General features: G+C 41.1%; 1 protein-coding gene across 2 annotated transcripts; it reads right to left on the bottom strand.

Moving 5' to 3' along the window:
- Positions 1–1,833: 1,833 nt before the first annotated feature.
- Positions 1,834–26,177, bottom strand: LOC131968242 (inter-alpha-trypsin inhibitor heavy chain H3-like). Of its 2 annotated transcripts, XM_059329036.1 has the most exons (20): positions 26,061–26,177; positions 18,992–19,149; positions 18,810–18,914; positions 18,561–18,723; positions 18,117–18,227; positions 17,890–18,018; positions 16,138–16,254; positions 15,885–16,053; positions 15,130–15,255; positions 14,601–14,782; positions 14,291–14,476; positions 12,605–12,744; positions 12,242–12,402; positions 11,964–12,029; positions 9,484–9,519; positions 9,255–9,278; positions 9,077–9,112; positions 8,876–8,965; positions 3,262–3,417; positions 1,834–3,169 (listed from the first exon to the last, which is right to left on the bottom strand). In XM_059329036.1, coding segments are annotated over exons 1-20 (2,253 nt in total). In that variant the 5' UTR covers positions 26,157–26,177; the 3' UTR covers positions 1,834–3,167. The 2 variants fall into 2 exon arrangements, with proteins under 2 accessions (XP_059185019.1, XP_059185020.1); XM_059329037.1 differs by lacking the exon at positions 26,061–26,177 and having other exon boundaries at positions 18,815–18,914; positions 18,992–19,128.
- Between the last annotated feature and the right edge of the window lie 68 nt (positions 26,178–26,245).

The raw sequence follows: 26,245 nt of genomic DNA, 5'->3' as shown, positions 1-26,245 counted from the left end.
ACTAGTTTGAGCCACGGCAGTGCTATGCTGATCAACAGAGTCACACCCGGCCGGGACTGTTAACGGTATGTAAATAATCTGGCGCATTGGCGCAGCTGTGTGGTTGTACTCAAAGCAACAGGTCACAGAAAGTCGTGATACGTCACGTTTTGACATGAAAAAGTTTTTTTTTTACAAAGAGACTTGTTTATTGTGTCGCTGTCGCCAAAGTATGGCCGTCTTGTTAGTGTCTTTCTGATATTAAACTGCGATTTTGCAATGTATTGTACAATCTTGTTAAAGCTTGCATATTCTTTGTGGACTCATTTAATAAAACTTTTTGGAAAAGATAATTTTAAAGTTTTATATTCATTCATTCATTTATTTTTTGATCGGACATCACGATTGGCCAGTGGGTGCTCAAACTTTTCAGTGGGTGCTCGAGCCCCGCGGGATCGGCGCCTATGCTGTCAGTGCTACCTCCCGCTTTGGGAGTTTCTTGTGAATTCGGACACCTTAACCAGGCAGTGACCCACCTTACAGCAACAGAGAGGGTTTGTGGCTTGACGTCAAAGGCTGCATCACAGCCAGACCTTCTGCATAACCACTAATGAAAAATAGAAATGTTTTTTCATGTGCGATCTACTTCATCTCATTGTATACCACGTCTATGGACCCACACACCTGTTCAGTAGAGATCGTTCAAGCGTCTATTCCCAGCTTTAATGACATCCGTGGAGAATAAATGTCTATTACAGATCATTTTGGTCCTCTTTATTACCAAATTCTCACGTCTGACATTACATATCCATATTTTTTCGAGGTTTCATCCTTTTGGAAGTGGTGGAAACTTACAGTAGAGTTGAACTTCCCTGAAATTGGAACACAGCAGAAATCACTCTTAGGATTATCCCACTTCTGGTACTTTAATTTTATACATTTTCTGACCGATTAGCTGATTTAAAGTCTACAGAATAGCTGATAGCTAGGTTAAGTTAGCTTGGTTAGCTGATTAAAAATCAAGTCAAGCTAGCTGTCCTGTCTGTTCATTCATACTCATCTGCTGTTACCGCCTTCTCTGACAAGTGGATGTGATGACACCTGTTTTCCTGTTTGGTCATGTGACATTCGACATAATGCCTACTGTATTTTATACACCCTTGCTATACAGTATTTGTTGCCACAATAGTCATCTGAATGGCACTTTTCTCCTCTTTTGCTGGAGTCTCACTCAACAGCCTGTGCTTCCAAGCGACAACCTCTGGGTCTGAGTAGTGAGGAAAACCTGGAAGTGCCTTAAAAATTCCAACAGGGGTTGCTGATGGCAGTTGCAGAAACATTTTGGTCCTATCTATCTAAATACAAAAAGAGTCAACTTCTAACTTAGTTCATCACCTCAGAAAATTTGTCATGACAAAAACATGGTCTCAATTGCTAGTAAAAAATCTTAAAGAAAAGATCATGTTATTGTGTAAATAATGGGGCAGTTTGGAAAAAAACAGAAGATAAAGAATAGTATGATTTGGGGCGTGGCTACCGTAACATTTTGTTAATTTAAAAATGTCTTGTTCAGTGTTTTGTTCTACTAACAGACACAAACAGAATCGGCTGTTCATTTTTCAGGTAAGTAACGAACACTTTTTGGGGTTTTTTTCTCGCCAAAATGAACATCACAGTTAATACTACAGTTAATGTTTACATGAATTAGCAGCGACTTTGCATGCATAGTTATTAGCCAAGTGCAGTCAAGTTGCAGGTGTAGATGGGCATGTACTGCAGTGTCCTCGGTCGTCAATCAGGTCCACCCGTTAGATCCACCTCTCGCTGATTAAAAACAAACAAACCCAAATTAAATACAGGGGGGAATCATTTATTTCGGGAAATGGAAAGTTTCAAATGTTTAAACAATCTTGGTCAACACTGACAAATAAATGTCACAAGTCATCAACAGATCATTAATCACAACCCAAGGCAATGCAAGGCAAGTTGATTTGTATAGCACCTTTTAACAACGGGGCAATTCCAAGTGCTTGACACAAAACAGTAAAAGCACTAGGACGAGACATATATAAAATTACATTCAAATATAAAAAATGAAGACTGAAAATGAGCAGATAAAACATCTAGGAAAATCTCTATATAAAAGTATATTCAAATATAAAATTTAAAAATTAAAAACGAGCTGATAAAATATTTAAAAATATATATATCAAAGGAATAAAAGTTACAGTGCAGTACTACTGAAAGGCAGTGGCAAACAAGTATTTAGTCTTGATTGAAAAGAGTTGAGAGTTGCAGCAGACCTGCAATTTACTGGGAGTTTGTTCCAGATATGTGGTGCATAAAGACTGAACGCTGCCTCTCCATGTTTAGTTCTGACTATGGGAACACAGAGCAGACCAGGCCCAGATGATCTGAGAGTGGGTGGTTCGTAGATAAGCAGAAGATCAGAAATGTATTTCGGCCCTAAACCATTCAGTGCTTTGTAGACCAACAAAAGTATTTTTAAATCAATTCTTTGACAGATATGAAGCCAGTGTAAGGACCTCAGAACTGGAATTATTACGATCTACTTTTTTGGTCTTAGTGAGGACTTGAGAGGCAGCGTTCTGAATGAGCTGCAGCTGTCTGATTGACTTTTTAGTCTTAATTTTAGTTTGAAGGGTTTGACCAACAGGTTCATAAGCTTGTTACATAACAGTATATATCAGCATATTGTGGTTTTGAACGGGAAAAAAAGTGAAGATAAATAGAAAGGAGAGAGCGCTTCATTTCATGACTCAACCGATTTGAGCACACGCAGCTCTTTGATGCTGGGTGGTGCAACGCCAAAAAATTCCCCAGGGGAACAAAAGGCATGCATTGACAATCACCACAGGAACTTTTTTACAGGCGGAAAATAATTATTTTTTGGGAAAGTTCACAACACAAAAAAAGTTTTGTTTAGAGAAAATAAACAAAATAAAATTTTAAAATAATGACTGGGCTACACTTACATAGTAGCAATGTAAACACACTTTACTGGCATAAAACTAGCACATTTATCTCTGTTAAACTCAGAAACATAAAGACTGCAGTGTGTCCACTTGCAGAACAAACTGGCTCCAGGAGCTTTGACAGCTCGTCCAGGATGTATCCGTCCCCATTCTCACACCGATGAATACAGTTGGAACCAGTTGGCCCATACATTCTGAACACAGAGAGAGAGACAGATATGTAGTATCAAAATGAACTTTCACTGCAGCTTCAAAAATGTATAAAATGTCATAAAGTCATAATTACACATGTCTGCAGAGCTGTCTACTCGTCTGAACCCCAACAAATGGTCGTCTGCTGTCTCTCCACTTTTTTGATGATGATCAGATTGAACAGTGACGTAGGTTGCAGGACTGAGAGTTGAAGTGTTGTTGACTCGTAGCTGTTCCTTTGTAATCTTCGCTGAATGAGGAATAAGAACTCAGCTTTACAAATTGTCACAGGCTTAAATTGCAACATGCCTCTCATTGTCATCATCATGATAGACACAGTCAGCAAAACAATCATGTTTTTCCCTTTTGTAAACACAGTAATTCTTTATTCATTGGTTAGTCTTTCAACACACACACACTCAATTAATTAATTTGATTTGATTTGATGAAAACAAAAAATGAGCAAAGACAGGGTGAGGCCAGTTGGTGAGGTTTTGTACACTCCTAAAGGTCATATGCCTGGGCCCAATTGACATTTAAGGTTCAATTTGTAATATAGGCCAGATTAAAACAGTTGTGTAGCTGTTAACACTGTTAACATTTGACATTATGTGAAAGAGGTCTGTGTATTGTGCTGCAGACATATGTCATGGTGTCTTTCTCCCTATCCATCTCTCTCACCCTTTATAGCGGGACACTGATCCCTTTTCTACAAGCTGAGACTGTTGACAACCTGTAAATACTCTCTGCTGGGCTATTCCTCTCTGTGCACTCAAATGAGCGAGTAACCTCCAATCCAATCCAATCCACTTTATTTATATAGCACAATTTTAGCAAACACAAGGTTTCCAAAGTGCTGCACAAACAATAAATACATAACACAATACAAAGAGATGTAGTAAACAATAGATCAGTAAGATGCAATAAATTAAAAATGGGATAAAAATAAATAAAATAAAATATAAAATGTACTGCCCGCACAAAATAAAATATGCATGAATACAATAAAAACAAAAAATCATAAAATCAACATAAAATCAACATAAAATCAACACTCTACGTGGTGTTAAAAGCCAACGAGAAGAGGTGGGTTTTAAGAAGAGATTTAAAATGAGACAGTGAGGAGGCCTGTCTGATGTGCAGCGGCAATTCATTCCACAGTTTTGGAGCTGCGATGGCAAAAGCTCGTTCCCCTCTGAGCTTCAGCCTAGCTCTTGGCACTCTCAGGAGAAGCTGGTCAGCTGACCTGAGAGAGCGGGTAGGAGAGTAGGGGTGCAGCAGCTCAGAGAGGTAAGGAGGAGCAAGACCATTTAAAGCTTTAAAAGCAAATAAAATAATTTTAAAATGAATCCTAAAATGAACGGGCAGCCAGTGCAGTGAAGCTAAAACAGGTGAAATGTGCTCATACTTTCTTGTGCCAGTTAAAAGACGTGCAGCAGCATTTTGGACCAGTTGAAGGCGGGCAATGGAGGACCCACTAACCCCCATATAAAGTGCGTTACAGTAATCCAGCCGAGTGGTCACGAAGGCATGGATTACTGTCTCAAAGTGCCGTGCTTGCAGGAGTGGTTTTATTTTTGCCAGCTGCCGTAGCTGGAAGAAACTGGACTTCACCACAGCTTTGATCTGGCTGTCAAATTTAAGATTAGCGTCCATTTTAACCCCCAGGTTACTCACAATTGGCTTATGATGTTGTGCCAAAGAACCAAGATCAACCAGGGGGGGTTATGCAGAAGAGCCACCAAAGACCATGACTTCGGTCTTTTTTTCATTAAAACTCAGGAAGTTTGAGGACATCCAGGCTTTGATGTCATGTAGGCACCTTAGGAGTGAGTCAATACAGTACGAGTCATCTTTTTTGAGGGGGACATAGATTTGACTGTCATCTGCATAACAATGAAAAGAAATTCCATGTTTTCTGAGGATGGACCCAAGTGGCAGTAGATACAGGGAAAAAAGAAGCGGGCCAAGCACAGAGCCCTGCGGGACCCCACATGAGAGAGGAGCAGTGGAGGACACAGAGTCACCAAGGCTGACACAGAAAGTCCGATGTGACAGGTAGGACCTGAACCATTCCAGTGCTGTGCCACTGATGCCCACCCACTGCTCCAAACGAGCCAACAGGATTTCATGGTCCACTGTATCAAAAGCAGCAGACAAATCTAAAAGCACCAGGACAACACAATGACCAGAGTCAGTAGCTAAAAAGATGTCATTAAAAACTCTTAAAAGCGCTGATTCTGTGCTGTGCAATGTTTTAAAACCGGATTGGAAGATCTCAAGAATATTTTTTGCATTTAAAAAGTCCATGAGCTGAGCATAAACTATCTTCTCTAGAATTTTAGAAATGAAAGGTAGTTTAGAGATGGGTCTGAAATTTGCCAAGACAGTAGGATCCAGCCCAGGTTTTTTTAACAGAGGCTGCACCGCAGCATGTTTAAAATTTAAAGGGACTACTCCAGAGGACAGACTGCTATTAATTACTGTGAGACAGGATGGGCCAACAGTGGGAAAAACCTCCTTAAACAATCGGGGCGGGACAGTGTCACCCGGCGAACCCGAGGGCTTCAAATGACACACAATCTCCTGCACAAAAGGCAAGGTCACAGGCTCAAAGGTGTCAAAAACAGCAGAGCAGGGTACAAACACTGAAGGATCAGAAGCAGGAGGTGAAATAAGTGCTCTGGTAGAGGCAACCTTATTAGTGAAGTACTGAAGAAAGTTCTCACACAGAGCAGGAGAGGCATCAAATCCAGTAGGTGGTGCATTAAGAGCAGAGTTAATTACTTTAAACAACACACGAGGTTTATGACGGTTCACCATAACAATATCAGCAAAATATTTTCTTTTTGCCTCTCTTACAGTGGATTGGAAATGACGCCAGCAATCCCTCAATATCTGAAAAGACACTTGTAGTTTGTCCTTTTTCCATTTTCGTTCCGCTCTTCGACACTCCTGTCTGGCCATGCGGGTCGTTTCATTTAGCCAAGGCTCTGATTTAGTTCTCTGTTGTCTGGTCTTCAAAGGAGCAGCAGTGTCTATAGCAGTTTGACAGGTGTCCAGGAACCAAGAGTTGAGAGACTCTGTGTCCTCACACACAGACTGAGGAATCATGCAGCTCTGACTGAAGACTGCAGAGAAGTGAGCAGCAGTGAAAGAGTTAATGACTCGACATCTGCGAGCAGCAGCGCGAGGTTTAAAAGTGTTACGGCAAACAGCAGCTTCAAAAAGTACAGGCATGTGATCCGAGAAAACAGCATCACAGACCTCCAGGTTAAGAACAGGCAAACCATGAGATAAAACCAGATCAAGTGTGTGACCACGTTCATGTGTCGGCCCCAGTACACACTGCGTGAGATTAAAAGAGTCAATGATGTTTAAAAAGTCACTCGCCAAAGGGGTTTCAGGGCAACACACATGAATGTTAAAATCTCCAGCAATAAGGACCCGGTCATATTTTGGCATGGTATCTGCCAAAAACACAGAAAACTCTGTTATATTTGGGGGGCCGATAGACCACCGCACACAGCACCGTGTGCGGACGCCCCAGCTCAAACAAGCTGAGTTCAAAGCTGGTGAACGTGGATGACGGCGATAACTGTTTACATTTAAAGTCACTCTTAAAAACAGTCGCAATTCCTCCACCTCGGCCAGACGTTCGAGGAGAGTTAAAAAAGGAGCAGTCAACAGGTAGAAGTTCTGAAAAGACACCGGACTCACCAACACTCAGCCAGGTCTCGGTAATAAACAGGAAATCCAATTCCCGCGACATGAAGTAATCCTTAAGGATGAATGATTTGTTCCCAAGCGATCTGGCGTTTACCAAGCCAAACCGGGCAGGAGCCGGCGGGTCAGGGCGAGCAGCTGACAGGGAGACCCGACACAGAGGCCGCAGGTTCCCCAGATTCACTCCGCGCCGGCGGGGACAAGGAGAGCAGGGTCCACGGGGCTGGAACATCCAATCCGAACCCGCCACCGGTACCAACCAGGCAGCGACAGGGTCCAGCGAACGTCGGGAGATACAAAGGCGAGGTCCCGCTCCATATCCACCTCGATCAGGACGCACCAACCCGGCCCTCAGCCTCACCAGACAGCCACTCCGCTTACCTCGACGGCGGTGACGTTTACGCCGCGGAGGTAGCACAGGAGTGCGGCAGAGGTATGACGGGATGTTTAGTAGGAAGGGAGACGTTTTTTGTCCGTTATACTCAAAGTTGATGAGTTGTTTGTTGGATGTTCTCAGGTGTAGCAGCGTTTGGCGATCATACACCAGCAGAGAGTTGACAGTTTGCGAAACAAGTGATACAAGCAGTAGAAACACACACAATAGTCGGAGCATCTGACGGCTCGCCACACACACTGGCGCCATCTTGCCCAACCTCTGTCGGGATGGAGCTAAACTCTTCGGGATCCCGTTATTTTGTAGGTGACTCAAGTAGAACAATGGTTGGGCTGTATGTAATGCTAAGATGGGTGTATTCCTGGGGTGTCAGTCAAAACACACAGTAGTCTTCCAAGGACTTTGAGGATTTTACTTTGTAGTCACAAAGGTTACACAGCACAGCCTAGCAAGCACCGGTAACTATGGTGTGTGTGTGGTCAAAATACTAAAATATTCATACTGATTCTAAGTCAGGCTGTCTGCTGTGACATTACAGGTAACCGTTGGAACTTACATTCATCCAATTTATGCAATAGCACCCTCTAGTATTGCGGCCGACATACCGTAACTAAATGCACTAAACATGATTATAGGCATCGGCCAACACCGTCAAAACTAAAGGAAAAACCTAAAATAAGAGGAATGAATGCAAACAAACAGGATAGAACACTCTCAGCAGCATCAGTCCTCCAGTCCACTCTGCTTCAGTGACTCACCAAAAGTGAAAGTTATGAGTGGTGCGTGCGCGCACGAGCGGCCTTTCAACACCTGTCCCTTCCAACTCTCTTTAATGCAGAATACCAGTTTGGGTGTCAGTCTTAATTTTAGCTTGGGGGGTTTGCTATACATCCTTTACACGTTTATTGCGTGTTTAACTGTACACATCCTGATGAGTGTCATCAGTACTTGCACAAGTTTAAATACTGCCCCCTGTTATTTAGGAGCATGTGGCTAATAATTACAAATTTCACTTTTAAGCTATCATGGCAGACCGAAAACACATATAATACTGTTTGTTTTTTTTGTCATAGTCTGGGTCTGGTTTTCGGCCTATTTTCTGTTTTCCTGTGCTTTTCCTGTTTTTCCCTCCCCTTGACCGACTTTCCAAAGGGTTGTGATCTGTGGGAGTGGCCTCCTGTTTTCCCGCTCCCGCTGCAGACGCTCCTGTGCTCGCCTCCAAAGCTCCAAGCTCCACTCATTCAGTGCCAGATCGTTTGCTTGTCTACCAGTAACTTTCCAGAATCTATCAGTGATTTTTCCCATGATCATTCTTAATACACGCTGCAAGCCTTTTGTTCTGCTTTTGGGTCTGCAAGCAAAACCCTTACAATTTTTTATAATAGTATAAGCAACTGTAGAATTATTTAGTTACATCCTCAGTGCAGCAGTGTTAAGCCTACCCAGATTTCTTCAGTATTTAATACTTGGTACAAAATCTATGCAGCATTAAAAAAATATAACAAAAGAGTCAAGTAAAAGCAACAATGAAGGCATCATTATGATGGAATGACACGATAGTTCAACTACTTTTGTAAAGAAAGCTTACCTTTTGACCAGCAACAGTAAACTGCCACAGCTACAAATGACACAACGAGAACTGCCACAATGGATACTGCCCCAATGGTAGCTGGACCAACTACAATGGACCAGGGAATCCGTGATCAAAAATAGACAAAAGCATACTTCAGTAATTGTTAAACCCAAAATAAGATGTATAAATCATATCACATAATTAAGATTATCTTACCACTGTAGAAATCTCTATTCTGTGGGTAGTTGTAGGCTATAAAAAAAGATAACAGTTAAAAAACAAATCACACAAAATGAATTAAATGGCTTTCAACTGACACATACTAATTAAGCATGTTAATAATAATGCAATGATGGTGCTATGAGTTTGATAATAAGAAAATTCTCTGGATTACCAAACTCCCTGTCGTAGAAGTAATCTATGAAACAGGAAAACAGAAAACACAGCACACAAAATTAATTAGATGTCTTTTTACTTACAAATACTAATTCAGCTTGTTAATAATAATGCAATGATGGTGCTATGAATTTGATAAGAAGAATCATCAGAATTACCCAGTCAGTTTATCAGATTAATATCACATAAGTTTGTTGCATTATTCATGCAAAAAGAGATTGTCATACCACTGTCCATTTCTTCGTCATCTGTCCAGATGAAATCTGAAAGAGGTCAAAAGTTAAAAAAACACAACACAAAGTTAAGCAACTACAACAAAATTTGATTAATTTATTATCCTTAGTTGCTTATCTGTACTGCGCTGACATTGTTGAAGATACACAGGGGCGCAGGGTACACACTGGACAGGTTGCCAGGGCAGACAGATAGAGACAGACAACCATTCACGCTCTCATTCACACCTATGGGCAACTTAGAGTCACCAGCTAAACCTAAGCTGCATGTCTTTGGACTGTGGGAGGAAGCTGGAGGACCCGGAGAGAACCCATGATGACACAGAATGAGCAAAAAATCAGACAATAGACTAAAGCATCTCAAAGCCATCTGTGGAGAAAAGGGTGCATCTCCCTCTACAGTCATCAAAGTCTACCTGTCATACATCCAACGACTATTCAAACATTCTGTCGCCGCCCGGATCACCATCTCCAACAATCAGCTAGAGCGCCTGGAAATCATCCAAAACAAAGCACTGGCTTACACTTACTTACTTTACTGACCTACATCAGCAATCATTACATACACTCCATAACAGCAATCCAAACCATAAGACAACAACACCAAGCAATAGCACTGAAATACCTGAAAACAGCTACAACCAACCCTGCACTCCAAAAAACCACCACGAGCTGAGCTGGTGGTGGATTTCCGCAGGTGCACACATTACCCCCCCAGGTGTTCACCTGAACAATCAACTGGAAAGGATAGAGCAGACTCTATCTGCTCAGGAGACTGAGGTCTTTTGGAGTGCAAGGACACTCCTGCAAATTCACACAATGAAAAAATGAAAATTCTCCTAAATTGTTAATACTTTTTATATTTCTAGATGTTTAAATTGTAAATTGCTAATACTTTTTTTTATTGTTAATACCTTTTGATATATGTTTAGTTGATACTGCTTGTTTACTATCTATTGTTATTTTGCTATTCCCTTTGCTACTATAATTCTGGAAAATTCCCTGTTGTGGGACTAATAAAGGAAACCTTAATATTAATCTTAATTTTAAACTTAAACTCAGAGTTAATTCACCCCTGTCATCATCCTTAAGCTGAAGAAAGCCCCCTAACCCTAACTGAACACACAGAGCACAGAGCCCCACCACAGCTGCCAAATCTCAATTACATGCACACACATTTAATGTAACTGACACACAATACACAAGCTTTCACTTCCTCTAACAAGTCCAAATACATGGATAGAAACGATAGCACAGGCCCTGAGCTTTCCCGCAGCTCCTGATTAGTCTAGTCTAGTCTTGAGGACAGTTTGATGTTCGCCTTAGTTCAGTTCTGTTATGTTAACCTCAATTTTGGGCCCAGACTGTTAATTTGATGATTTGGTATTGTTTTTTGTTTTTTGGAAAATTTCAAAAAGCAACCTGTGTCTCTCCCATCTACATTACATTACATTACATTACATGTCATTTAGCAGACGCTTTTGTCCAAAGCGACTTACAACAAGTGCATTCAACCTGATGGTACTAGACATAGACCATAGGAATCGAGTAAGTACATAACTTTAAGAGCTAACTGTCATTGCTAAAGGAGTGCTATATGTTAAAGAAGAAAAGAAGAGAAAAGAATAAGAGTTTTTTTTTTTTTTTTTTATATATATATCTGTTAGGTGACCATGACTTAACCGAGGTATTGTTGGAAGAGATAGGTCTTCAGCCTGCGGCGGAAGATGTACAGGCTGTCTGAGGTCCTGATGTCGGTAGGGAGCTTGTTCCACCATTTGGGAGCCAAGACAGAGAAAAGTCTGGAAGTGGTTTTGAGGCGAGTTGACCCACGCAGGGTGGGAGTCGCCATCTAAAATCTGTGTTACAAGTATGATGTCATGGTTTGACCTCTTTAGTTAATTTTGATGTTTACTTTTGTGTTCTGGAAGTGCATTTATTTCTCTAGTTTTGTTCCAGGTTTTCTGGTGGCTTTTAATTTGTTAGTTTTGTGTTTGGGTTCTGGGCACTTCCTCCAGAGACGCTGAGTCATTGACTGCAATAACGGCAGCTTATATCCTCTTCTCTCTACAAGCTGCCAGATTGTCTTTGTGGATCGTTACAGTCTTCTAGTTGCTCCTGTGATTTGTCTCCTGTTTTGTGACACGTTTTGTTCTTGTTTTTCCAGTGACTCCTGCTACTTCTGCCTGCACCTCTGTAGACCGCCAGCCTCACGCATTGCTACTCAACTTTAACCACTTGAACTGCACTTCCCCCTTAAACCCCTTTTGCCTAAAATTGATCAATAAACCCTGTTTCCAACTGCTTTGCACGAGTCTCAGCTTTTGGGTTCCTATTTACTGAACACCAACGTTACACGTTTTTAATATGTAATTTGTATGTACAATATGCTATACATTTAAAAATAAACATTTTTGGTTAACTCGTCACTTTTTTCTGTTTGCAACGTGACATATGACAAATATGACACATACTTTTTGCCATAGGGATCCCCATAGGGATTGCCATATCACCATGTCTCTCCTCTTGCTGTCGCTCATCTGTGAAAAAGGAAAACACACAACACAATGTTAGATAAGTGTATTTGACAAGTATAGTTTATACATAGTAAGTTTCTAATAATGTAACAATATATTATACCTTTAAAACTAAAAACATTTTTGGTTTACTCGTCACTTTTTGTCTGTTTGTACTGATTCAAAAAAAAAAAGAAATCTGCTGTGAACATATTAAACATGACCTGTTCCCTTACCCTCAGTCATCTTATCAGCGATGAGAGGGCTGTCTGGTCCGTCCTCAGTTTCAGGCTTGGTGACTACCATGGAGGTGAGAGGGGTGACAAAGCTGTATTGCAGGGACATGTCCAGGGCCTTGGCTTTTGCATTTTCTTTCTCCTGCTGAGAGCCAATCTCACTGTGAGGCAATAAAACAGAGAGCAGATTAGTTGATTGTTTAATAATGGCATACAATGCACATGATTTCCAATAAATAAAATATATGGACCATTTAATTGTCTGAGTAATCTGTCATAGTTCAGGAAGAAGCTTGCATCGAATCTTGGTGCAGGTAACAATAAAGTTGACAGACAGGATGGAATGATGGACGATGAATTAACCTTTTCTCCAGTAGCTGTTGGATGGTGAGGTAGGCCCACAGACGCTCTGAGAAATCCCGAGAGATGTACTCTTGTTCTGGGTAGATCACATCCAAGTCGACCACACTTGCCTTTCCCTGCACCAGGAAGTCCTCTTTAGGCTAGAGAAAGAGGAGAGACTTAATGAGTGGTATTACTGACAAGGGGAGAAAGTAATTGTATTATTTCATTACAAGACTAAGAATCTACAGCCATACTACGTAGTAGCTCTCTGAGGCTAAATGCTAACTACATGCTAACGTCTGGTTGGTAACACGGTCACAATGACGATGCTAAAAGGCTGATGTCTAGACATAACGTTTACCATATATTAGGAATTTAGTCAGTAGTCTGTAGTTTAGCAGTATATTAGCATGTTATCATGCTAACATTTACTCATTAGTACAAAGCACAGCTGAGCCTGATATGAATATCGAGAATGAGAACAACAGCAGAGTGGACTGCCTTGGACTCCATAGATTTGCTCGCAACACTGTGTACAGCACTTTTAATAACCTATCTCACTTCCAGATCCACCCTCTCGTCCAAATATGCTCATTTACGGCTCCAAAAGATCAAGATGGCGATGACCAAAATGTCAAACTTGAGGTTTTAAAATAGTCAAATAAAACAGTCCACTTCTTTCATCTTACAAGCAGAAGCAGATGCTTTTTTCCAAAGTGACGTAAGTCTGAGAGGACAACAGACAACAAAATGGGTTAAGTCTGAGTCCAAGAGGATGTAGTTGCCGTCAGGCAGTTTATAAGTTTCCTACATTACAAGTTAAAGCTTACGAGCACACTGAAGTAAGAAGAAAGGCTTTCTAAACAGGACCATCAGAGGAGCTTGTGAATGCACCATCAGCCAGCAGAGATACAAGCTTTTGTATTTTTTCAGTCATACAAGGGCAGGAATTTCACAAGCGCCATGATCCTCGTGCCCTTGCAATTTGCCATCGTAAGAATGATCGGCTATTGATAAATGTGGCGGCTGGAGTTTATGCAGCGATGGAGGTTTATGAAATAAAAGTACTTATAGTTATAAACTCAAACGAGTTCGATGAATATTTTACATTTGGAGCACAGACTTAAAGTTGTCACAGCTTTTTGGTTGCATGAGGTAAACAATGTTTCAAAGTAAGTTTTAATTCCAAAAGCAAAGGAATTTCTCAGAGGCAGTGAAATGCTGATGTCCAACAGGAGGAAAAGGAAGGAAATCAGTGGTGCTGTCAGCAGAGTAGCAGACCATTCAACTCCCGATGAGGTTGGAATAGCCTATTTCATTTATACATTGTGATATATGACGCTTAATAGCCTATGTAATATGCACATACTATTATTATTATTATTATTATTATTATTATTATTATTATTATGGAGAGATATTATTCACTTCTTTACATTTAGTAATCATGTAATCATGACGTGTGGACTTCACGCTGACTCCAATTTGCGTACACGAGCTGAGACTAGACGTGAGATCTGATCGTACCCTCCGCTCATGTCCAGATTGATAAATGCAGAACCTTGCGTAGAAATGATCGTGCGCCCACTTTACCCTCACTTTTGTGTCATACACTCGTTTGATAAATAAGGGCCAATGTTTATTCACCTCCATTACTGGATGGGGTCTTATTCATGCTTTAACTGACATATTGTCCATCCTCACCCCTTGAGCAAACACTTCCACTAAGAAGTTGTCCAGGTTATTTTCTTTAAGCCGACCAGCCACCATGATCTCTGTGCCGTTAAACAACTGGCTGTAGTGGTTTTTGGTCAAGAAGCCCACTGCACTGTCAGGATAACGAAGGTCCACCTCCAAGAGCAGAGGACTGGACACCTCCTCGTAGAAACCCTGGAACAAGACACACTCCAAATCATGCATTATATGTTTATAAAGGCCCTTGAAGTGGAAACAAATACCCTTAAACTTGCATGGACATTATATTTGCTGTAAATCTGTATATATTTCTTTTTACCTGAAGTTGAATGGCTGCATCTGAACCCTCAAAAATTCTACGGGCAAGTCCATTGTTTTCTTTGGCCATCACATCCAGGAAGGAGAAGTCCACATCATTTCCAAATCCAAGACAGAACAAAGTCATCTTCCCCCTGATAGCAGAGCGCACATTCTGCTGAATCTTTGGGATCTGGGACTCCCCTACATGAATATATGCAGGCACACAAGTGTAATGTGTGAGCATGAATGAAAGCCTTGCAGTTTCAACAAGACAGTTACTTAACATATTTCTTACATATTTTTCAAGACCTTGTCAACCTTCTGAAAACTTTGAATTCTATTTTGAATCAAATCATTGCACTCAGCAAACAACAGGATCCAAAAATAAGTCTTTGTTTACAGACAACCTTTAAATCCTATAAGGATCTTCCTCACATCTGTCTTGACAAACAGAAAGAACATTGAAAGGACACACCCCCCTTGACAATCTTTGACACAACCCTTTCTTTAAAAAATATAATACATTCTTCCAAATTAAGACTACTCACCATGGTTTGGCATCCCATCAGTCAGTAAAATTATCATATCTGCACTCCTCTCTGGAAGGTTCTTCTTTTCTCTTTCTCTCTTCAGCATGGTCACTGCCTTCAGTACAGCATCATTGATATTGGTGGCTGAAAGATTAAAAAAATATGATTAGCAGATTGACATAAAACATTTCTTGACATACATCATCACAGTGGAAATAAAATAACAATTCCTGAATGGTAATGTTATTTTAAATAATAGTTTCATGTTTTGGGAAATTACGTTTAATTTTCCACTTTCTTGTCAAGCCATAGATAAAGGGATCCATACCACCTTAATTTCTGTACACTAAATATAAAGCTCTTGCCAGTAGCTAATAAAAAATACAGGAAGCAAGGGAAAGGCTGGCTCTGCCTGAAAGTAACAAAATCCATCTATCAGCAGCCCTAAAACTCACAAATGAAAAGGTTTTATTATGGAGTCTAAAAACTGTGACGAAGGGAGCATTTGCTGTTTTACTTTATTTTACACGTTATGAGCATGGTTATTTTGCATCAATTGCCTGATACTTGTTCTGCTATCAGTATCAACCTGAGTGACACAGGATGATTGTATAGTAGGTTAATATTACTGTTCAGGAGCATTTGGTGTTAAAACTGAAGTCATCTGAGTATCTCTCTTGTTTGACAAATTCCCCAGAAGTGCAAAAAACATCATCAAACATCTGAAAGGTGCACAAAATATATAAAGTTGGTAACACTTGACTTTCTCTTACATCCATTATCTTTAAGTTTCCTGATGTAGGCAATGGCTTTAGACACATTTTCCTTTGTTGCTTTGCTAAGAAAGTCCTTCCAGGTGACAATTGAATCATCAAACAGGATCAGAGCAAAGTGGTCCTCTTCGTGGAGGTCTTTCAGAATGACAACCAGTGCATCCCGGGTCTGCAAAGGTTCCCAAATCATTATGAAGAAGTACATACAGTGAAGCACGGAGTATGATGGTTATCTACACAAAAAGTTTATTACCTGTTCAATCTTTCTTCCACCCATCGATCCACTCCTGTCAATCACAAACACCAAATTCTTTGGGACTCTGGGCAGGTCAGGGGGAGCGAAGAAGTGCACAAAGTATCCGCTCACAATCTGAATTGACAAACAGCATTTGATTAAGAATAATATCAAATTATAATTAGAATGTGGACTCAGGTTCTCTAACGCTGTGGCACAATATAATTGACTGTTGCTGCTCAATCTGTACCAGAAACCCTAATTTGTTTGAAGTCTACTAAGGTGGTTGAGGTAAGGCATTTACCTCCCATGGTTTGGGTCAGGATAGCTGATTGATCAGGGGATTGGACCTAAACAAATCAGGTTTCATGTATGGAATGGTTAGAGACAATGGCCCTCATTTATCAAACGAATGTACGACAGAAAGTGAGTGTAAAGTGGGCGCACAATCATTTCTACGCAAGGCTCGGCATTTATCAATTTGGACGTGAACGGAGGGTACGATCAGATCTCACGTCTAGTCTCAGCTCGTGTACGCAAATTTGAGTCAGCGTGAAGTGCACACGTCTCAGTCGGAGAACTGATCTTAGACTACTGTATCGATGCCTGGATAAAAAAAATGCTGATAAAACTCTCCGGTGTTTTGTTTTTTAATGGTGACAAACCAAAGCATGTTTAAGCTACATCATTTATTATTAAAACATCATTTAAAATAAATACACCCTGCGACTGTGAAATTCTTTAAACAGAATACTCGCCGAGGCTATTAAATGTTGTTGTCTTCTGCTATTAAATGTTTACCGTTGTCCTGCTGGACACCGAAGGGTCAGCGTCTCCTCCACTACCCATTCTGCCCGGATAGAAACATTTCCAATCAGCGCTGCCACACGCTCCTCTGACTGGGACGTAATTCTTACGAAATGTAAAGAAGTGAATAATATCTCTCCATCATATTAATAATAATATTTGCATATTATATATGCTATTAGGCTTTATATATATTACAATTTATAAATGAAATAGGCTATTCCAAACTCGCCGGGAGTTCAATGGTCCACTGCTACTTTGCTGACAGCGGCACTAATTTCTTTCCTTTTCACTTTTTATGCTGCCAAACAAAACCAGTTTGTTCTGTTCCACCTGTTGGATGTCAGTGTTTCACTTTCTGCCTCTGAGAAATTCCTCTTCTTTTGGAATTAAAACTTACTTTAAAACATTGTTTCGTAAAGTGATCGGAAACTCTCGAGGCAAGCCATCTGAATCGGGTATATATTAGGTCGTGGTATATAAATTATGTTTGTTTCGAGCTGCCACATTTATAAACAGCTTATCATTTTTACGCTGTGATTGGCTAGATAAGATCGTTTGATAAATCCCACATGAACCCTGTCATAAGACGAAATATACGCTCAGATCTGCGCTGGTTTCTACGCTTGTTAAATGAGGGCCAATGAGTGTAACACCACTGTAGTAGTACCTTCTACATACATAAATAATCTTATGGAAGTTCTGACAGTTCTGAATATGGGCTGTATGCAATTCTCTGTGAATTGAGTGTTTTGATAATTTAACAGTATTTTCATAGAACCTTGACCTGCTTTATAATAAAACAGATGTGGAAATCTCATTTTTTAAACTTTTCTTCGCAAATGCTATAAGCTATGAACAAAAACCTATTGGATGTCAGAGTTAATGTTAAAAGAGGCACAAAGGCTAATGGAAAAGAGGTTGAAGTTATGTGCTGCTGCAACGTCTTTGTTGGCCGCTGACCTGAACTGCCCCTAGGTCCTCTGCTCGTTTCACATCGTACTTGATGATGAAATCTCCATCAATTATGTTGCCTTCACATCCTGGACATTTCCTCTGCTGCTCCAGTGTCGGGGAGAAAGAGATGTGTGCCTGAGAAACAAAAAAGTTCATTTCAGGAGAAATTTAAAACCTCATCATAGTTCCTAAACGTTATAAAGGGAAGTATAGAAATATTTGTAACACTTTACCTTTGTGTCTGTAACGGTTTTCTCCACCAGGGGGAGCAGCTCATTGGAGAGGAATGTAGCAGTGGCCTCAACAAAATCAATGCCCTGGGGCTCAAAGATGTTTACAACAATCTGTCCACAAACACACACACACACACACACACACACAGTCTCAGTATGTCTCTGTCTCCTTTTATATTAAATCAGGCCTCTGCAGATAACTTCTGCCGTCTATTGACTATGAATGGCACAACACCTGCAGAGATATGGAGTTAGAGGAATTGAACAAGATCTAGAGATTAAGTTTTGATTTAGCATGGATTTATATAAAGAATCCACAGAGTCAAAGTACAACATCAGCTGCTTAACACACATTTTGCATTCCTGACACTGGACAGCAGATTCCAGCTCCTCCTGACCACCTTGTCATAATTAGGAAAAATAAAAGAGCAGAGTGTGTCCAACCTGAAACTCCTGCACCGGTTGTTTGGGTTTAACTCGAGTCAGAATCTCATACTGGCCCAGTTTCCTCTGAAGGAGCTCCTCGTAGGTCAGAATGAATGACACGTTACTTTTGGCTGCGATGTTGACAGACACAGAAAACGTCTCCATGTTTCTTCCAGAAGCCCTGTAATGATGCACATGTATTACGTCAATGTGTTGTTGACACCACCACAGGTTCAACGCAACTGTAACACTTTCAGTAAAACATACTTAACCAGTCCAGCAGTCTGTCCAGAGGAAACAGCCTTCTCATACTGTTTCTTTGCTTTCTCCTTCCCCTTCACCTCCCCAACATACACCTGTCCTTCAATTTCCCTGTGAGGAACAAAGACATCTGTAAAGGTAGAGAAAGAGGTGATCCATGCTCACTGTCATATGTAGTTTTGACTGACATGCTGAAGTTGGCGATGAAGGCGGTCTTGGGCAGCTCAACTTCGAAGAAGATTTCCTGGGAAACGTTTGCTTTGTTCCGAGCCTTGGAGGTCATGACGGTGTGGGCGAAACGAGACGTCACAGTGCAGTCCACTTTCACACTGTACACCTCCATCATCTGAAAGGATGGACAGAGTGTCACATTCTGTTTCTCTTAACCACTGCTTTCTCTACCTCTGCCAGCCACATACCAACTTCCCCAAACTTGCCCTTTTTTAATTCTATTCAGACTTGCAACCCATGCCAGTGAGCCATTGCATTTTCACTTTTGCCAGTAAATTAGAGAACCCCTCCTGACTGTCTGCTGCACTTGGGTTTCTCTCTTGTTGGAATTCATAGAGAAACACTAAAAGAAAAAAATTGGGGGCTACACGGTGGTCTAGTGGTTAGCACTTTTGCCTCACAGCAAGAGGGTCGCTGGTTCGACTCCGGCCTGCAGCTCTTCTGTGTGGAGTTTGCATGTTCTCCCCGTGTCAGTGTGGGTTCTCACCGCGTACTCCAGCTTCCTCCCTCAGTCCAAAAACATGCTGGTTAGGTTTAATTGGTGACTCTAAAATTGTCCGTAGGTGTGAATGAGAGCGTGAATGGTTGTCTGTCTCTATGTGTCTGCCCTGTGATATTCTGGCGGCGTGTCCAGGGTGTACCCCGCCTCTCGCCCAATGTCAGCTGGGATAGGCTCCATCCCCCCGCGACCCGAGTGCAGATAAGTGGAGAAGGAGAATGAATGAATGTATGTCTATAAGAGCTAATTAATGTTATTTATCTGTCCTGTAGCTCTCACAGTATTTTTAGAAGACGGGTTGTGCAGGAAAGGAAAGTATATTTGTGTCCGAATTAAGGCTGATGGCTGAATATAAGTAAGTAAATAATAAAAAATAAAAAATATAAATAAATGCTTTTGGAAACATCAGTAGGCTTCACCATTGTCTGGCTGGGGTTCACTACAGTACCGCAAAAACACATATTATTCCAAGAGCAGTGGCCAGGAGAACTGGCATGGCACCTTATTGTTTTTTCTATATTAAGATGTGGATCAAAGGTCAGGAAAAATATCACCAAATTTTTCATGTCACAAAACCACAAGAGGTCACTGTTATGTGGGCAGCTGTGGTCACCCACTGATTGGACGGTTGTGGTTCGATCCCTGACCTCGGCAGCCTACATGTCGAAGTTTCCTTGGGCAAGATACTGAACCCCAAATTACTCTCAATGCTGTGTTCATCAGTGTATGAATTAATTCCTGATGATGGCAGGTGGCACCATATAGCCACCAGTATGAGTGTGTAAATGGGTGAATGAGTGCCGTCTATAGTGTTAGCTGCTTTGAGTGGTCGTAAAGACTACAAAAGCGCTATACACGTGCATTCCATTAACCACGTAAACAAAATGCAAGATAAGACTTTTAGAGATATCTATCTATACCACTACTGTGATAATATATTGTTATTACATTGTGGGGGTGCAACAGTTCACGGATTATCCGGACGGATCACCCCACACAGTTCAGCATGCATGTGAACCACGAATCAATTGCAAAACTTGAAATAATTTTACTGCTGCTGGTACTTTTTAAAGTAATAATTATCTAAATCTCAATGCAGAGTTGCGGTGAAAATACAGAGAAAAGACATGTGTGCTGTTTTAGTCTGAAAAAAAAGAAAGCCAGTTGTGTGTGATCACGTCAATGTGATGTGAGAAAACATCATTGGCCAGAAAGAACCTCTGAGTTCTAAATTGATTTCGACTTTATGAGACTGATTTAGGTGAATTGGCTATCTTTTCTCTGTTTTACAGAGTGGTGCCCCATTATGAGGTGACTTAGAGTAAATCAAGTCATATAATGTATTATTATTTATTATTATTTATGATAATTATTCATAATTCTGATAGCCTTCCTTACATACTTCTGAGCCTAGATGTACACACAAGTGTTGCTCACGTTCGAGGTATATGGAAATCCCTAAACATGATGATGATGGTTCCATATTTGGTTGTAGAAAACAAATGGTTTGCAAAAGTGTTTGTTCCATGTTATGAAATCTCCTCGCACACCCACTTCAGTGAGAAGATCGTGCCAGATCTTTTTGAAGAGGAGAAGAACAAAGTTGTTGAAGAATTATCCAAGGCAACCGTCTGTAGCTCGCCACAGACGGGTGGACACAGACATGACAGAAGCAGACTCACAGAGATCTCCTCCACAAAAGATGCCAGCCATGGAGGCCACAGACAAAACGCTTGTTGACACCATTGAACAGTAGGTGGCATCTTAACAGGCAGCAAGCAGTATTACAGTGGATGGAAAACCCACTGCAATGGTGGAAAAGCAACAACTGTAAATACGCTTGCATTGGCTATAGCCTTGCTGTGCCTGGGACTTCTGTTCCTACCGAGAGTGTGTTCATACTGAGTGCAAAGAGGTATACACTCTACCCACTCTTTTACTGTATTTTAAAACTATGTTCACTGGCAACTTTTTATTCACTGTCCATGTTTTTATTGTACTTCAATCTGTTTGTATCTACTCCAATTTAAACACTGGATGGACATATTGAGTCTTGTTTGAGTTTTAATATGCAAAGAAATATTTGTCTCACCCTTTTTTCTTTTTTTGCTGATCCAAAAAATGATCCAATCTATGAATCAAAACCATGACACTGGCACCTTGGGTTTTGTGATCCTTCGCACCACTATTATATTGATATGTGATATGAGACTAATGTATTTGATTTGAATAATATAATAATAATACGGCATAAGTGTTGTCTTTTCCTGGTTTTAACGGCTACATTACAGTAAAGGAAAAAGTATGAAAGTCTGGACAAGATGGCGCCAACTTTATAAGGCGTCTCCCAGCGGCTCCGGTGGTGTGGGATCAATCTCCACAACCTGAGGACGCCGCTCCGCGTTCAGCGATCTGCTGGGCCACAAGCTCCAGCTCCGACCAGAATTGGCCTGGTTAACGCCAGATCGCTGGCAAACAAAACTTTCATCTTAAGGGATTTATTCAACTCCCGTGATCTGGACTTCCTCTGCGTGACGGAGACGTGGATGAACGCGGGTGAGTGCAGCCCACTTTTAGAACTTTTACCGTCTGATTGTTCCTAATTTAACTCTCCGCGGGCACTGGGCCGAGGTGGAGGAACGGCAACTGTTTTTAAAGGAACTTTTAATTGCAAACAGCATCCTGCATCCTTCTCCAGTTTTGAACTGACCGTGTTCGAGGTTGGTCGCTCAGACCCGGTGCTCTGTGCCTTCATCTACCGGCCCCCAAAATACAATAAGGAATTCTTAAGTGAGTTTTCAAACTTCCTTGCAGGAGTGATGCCTAACTATGATCATGTCCTTCTTGTCTGCGATTTTAATTTGCATGTGTGCTGTCCTGATAAGCCTATGGTGAAGGACTTTTTAAACATTGTGGACTCTTTTAACCTGAAGCAATGTGTGTCTGGCTCCAAGCACAAGCATGGTCATACATTAGACTTAGTTCTTGCTCATGGTCTGACTGTGTCAAAATTAGAGATTGGTGATTGTGTGTTCTTTGATCATGCACCAGTCTTATTTAGCGTTGATTTTCTCTGTCTGCCGGCTAAACATTGTTCACCTGTCAGGCTCTGTCGTGCTATTAACCCCCTCACTGCTGGAAACTTCTCTGCTGCCTTCTCTGCTGTCTGTGTGCGCCCAGATTCAGCCACTGCTGATACGGAGGAGTTCTGCTCCTGGTTTAACTCCTCCTGCCTTTCCATAATGGACTCTGTGGCTCCTCTAAAACCCAGGCAGTCTAAGGCTAGAGCTGAACCCTGGTTTAATGAAAGAACTCATCCAGCCAGACGGGAATGTCGCAGAGCCGAATGCAGGTGGAAAAAGGACAAGCTGCAGATTTCATTTCAGATTTTAAAGGACTGCTGGTGCTTTTATCAAAATATTGTAAAGGCATCCAAAAGAGAGTATCTGTCATGCATTGTCATAAAAAACTACAAGAACCCCCGTGTACTGTTCAGAACAATTGACTCTGTCCTGAATGTCCCACAGCCTGTTTAGAAACATCCATCGATGTGTGTAATAGTTTTCTGGACTTTTTCATTGACAAAGTTGCCTCCACAAGAGCCCTCATCTCTCCACCCACCTTTGACCCTTCTGTCTTTGTTCCTTGCACAGCAGTGTTCAACACATTTGAACATGTGACTCTAGTTGAGGATCAGTGTTAGAGGATGTGGTGGCCCATATGAAACCATCAGGTTCCCCTCGTGATGTGGTCCCTCCCCACTTCTTTAAAAAAGTTTTCTCTTCCCTAGGGCACTCGGTTCTGACTATTGTAAATAACAGTCTGTCCTCTGGTGTTGTCCCCATAAGCCTCAAACATGCAGTTGTACAACCCTTGCTGAAGAAGCCTGGCCTTGACAGCACTGTTTTAGCAAATTTCAGGCCCATCTCCAAGTTGCCATTTGTCTCCAAAATCCTGGAGAAAATAGTTTATGCAAAACTAAAAACTTTCCTTGATGAACACAACATCATGGAGGTTTTTCAGTCTGGTTTTAAAACATTGCATAGCACGGAGACTGCTCTTTTAAAAGTTTTTAATGATATTTTAATGGCAAATGATAGTGGCAACCATGTTGTTCTTGTGCTGCTCGATTTGACCGCTGCCTTTGTTAAAGCGTCTGCAGCAGCTTGTGGGCAATGGTGGTAGCGCACTGGAGTGGTTTAGGTCCTACTTAGCAGACAGTGTCTGCTATGTGTGTTGGTCTTGGGGCTAGTGAATCCTCCACCGCTCCGCTCTTATATGGGGTCCCACAGGGTTCAATTTTAGGACCTTTGCTTTTCTCCCTCTACTTGCTGCCCCTAGGGTCCATCCTTAGAAAACATGGCGTCTCTTTCCATTGCTACGCTGACGACAGCCAGATTTATGTCCCCCTGAGGAAAAGTGAGACATTTTCTATCAAACCCCTGCTGGCCTGTCTTGACGATGTGAAAGCCTGGATGGCCCTTAACTTTCTCAATTTAACACAGAAAAAACAGTGATTGTGTTTGGCCCCAGTGGCTCCTGTGAATCCTGCCCTGTCGACTTGGGTCCTTTGGCAGCTTATACAAAGCCGACTGTCACAAACCTGGGTTTTAAAATGGACAGTGATTTTAAAATGGGCCGCCAAATTAGTGCAATAGTGAAATCTTCTTTCTTTCACCTCAGGCAGCTTTCTAAAGTGAAATCTTTTCTTGCACACAAGCACTTTGAGACAGTGATCCATGCTTTTATTACCTCTCGGCTGGATTACTGCAATGCACTTTATTTTGGAGTTAGCCAGTCCTCCCTTGCACGTCTCCAGTTCAGAAAGAGGGAGCACATCACACCGATCCTGGCCTCCCTCCACTGGCTGCCGGTGCACTTTAGGGTTCATTTTAAGATTCTTTTATTTGTTTTTTTCTTTAAATGGCCTCGCCCCGCCCTACCTCTCTGAGCTCCTCCACCCCTACGCCCCTGCACGTTGCCTCCGGTCGGCCGATCAGCTGCTCCTTAGGGAACCGAGGTCCAGGCGTAAGCTCAGAGGGGACCGGGCTTTCTCTGTCGCTGCTCCCAGCCTTTGGAACATTTTACCTTTGCACATCAGGCAGGCCTCCTCACTGTCCGCTTTTAAAAGAAATCTTAAAACCCATTTTTATTCACTGGCTTTTAACTCAACATGAGCCTTTGCTCTGTTTTATTTTTTGTTTTTATTTGTTCTTTGTGTTTTTTTAAAATTAAGATAAATTTTAAAATTGAGATTAATTTTAAAAACCCACTTTTATTTACTGTTTTTTTGTTTTACCCAGCATGAGACTCGCTTTGTTTTAGTTGTTTTTGCGTGTTCTTTGTTTTTATTGTTTTTATTGTTGGTCTGTCCTGCCATGTACAGCACTTTGTATCAGCTAACGTTGTCTTAAAGGGCTCTATAAATAAAGCTGATTTTGATTTGATTTGATTATCTAGACTGTTCTTGCTGCTCTGTTATCTGGCTTTAAGCACTTATTCATACATCAAAATTACTAGTGATTATTTATTTAAAACACTGTATGAATATTTTGTGAAAGCACCTGTAGTCAATTCTACAATACCAACATTGAGGTATTTGGATGAAAATAGTGTGATATTTGTTTTTCTCCATATTGCCCAACCTGTGAGATAAAAGCTACCAGTTATCTTGGCCATGGTCTCTTATAACATACAAGTTTCACAATTAATTTCCCAATTATATATTAACATTAAAGTTGTTGTTCTCAGAGAGCCCATATCTCTGTGTTAACTTAAAATTTCTACATCAATATCAATATATCAATTGTTTACTCAGCTGAAAACAACTGCTTTGTAAAATATGATCTCTGAACAGCCTGTTCTTTCATTAATTTTCAGAAAAAAACTGTTGCTATTACCAGACAATAAGCATGCCCCTCCCCCTGTGCCTTCATGGGAAATATTAATTCTTACAACTTTATACAGGCATTTATAAACCGTTTATGGACTGATTGCGGACGTTGCGATTGCGATCACGTTAAAACATGGTAAGTTTAACGTTGTAACGTGATAGTTTCACCTGACGTTACAAAACGAAACTAAACGAGCAGAAATAGATGCATAGAGGCAAGAATAGATAGATAATCAGGTAGATAGATATCCACATACGTTACCAGTATTACCAGCTAGGATGGATTATTGTGTGGATGGATTTTTTTTTACCCTACACCTTTACATGGTAACATGCACTTTGTAGACGAGCCACAGCCGACAGCGCATAGGAGCGTTGCATTTCAAAATCCTTCTCAGTCACATACTTCTTGTTTTTTGTTATCATGAAATAACGTGAAACTATCACGTTATAACGTGAAAAAAAAATCATTATCATGAAATAACGTGAAACTATCACGTTATAACGCGATACTGAGCCCTTTTTTGTGTGTGGCAGCAATATCTACGTTTCAGTACGAATGAGGTGTACCAGACCATCGAAGAATATCAAAACTTTAAAATTAGTCTGCATGCATGAGCGGATTTTTAAATACCTGCGTCACAGCCTCTCTGCGCGAAACAACCAGATCTCCCTGAGCCGGAAGCCAGACACAAATCCACAGCAGCAAGAGTCTCCACAGCGCAGACATGGCTCTGTGCACCGCCAAGGCTTAAACTCAAGTGTGAAAGGAAGTTGAGGATCACGTCTTCCTAAACATTTTTTTTACTCCACCCACAC

This window comes from Centropristis striata, chromosome 3, assembly GCF_030273125.1.
Source record: "Centropristis striata isolate RG_2023a ecotype Rhode Island chromosome 3, C.striata_1.0, whole genome shotgun sequence".
NCBI lineage: Eukaryota > Metazoa > Chordata > Actinopteri > Perciformes > Serranidae > Centropristis > Centropristis striata.
The sequence above is the reverse complement of the archived record's forward strand: the minus strand, read 5'-3'. Positions and strand labels throughout refer to the sequence as shown.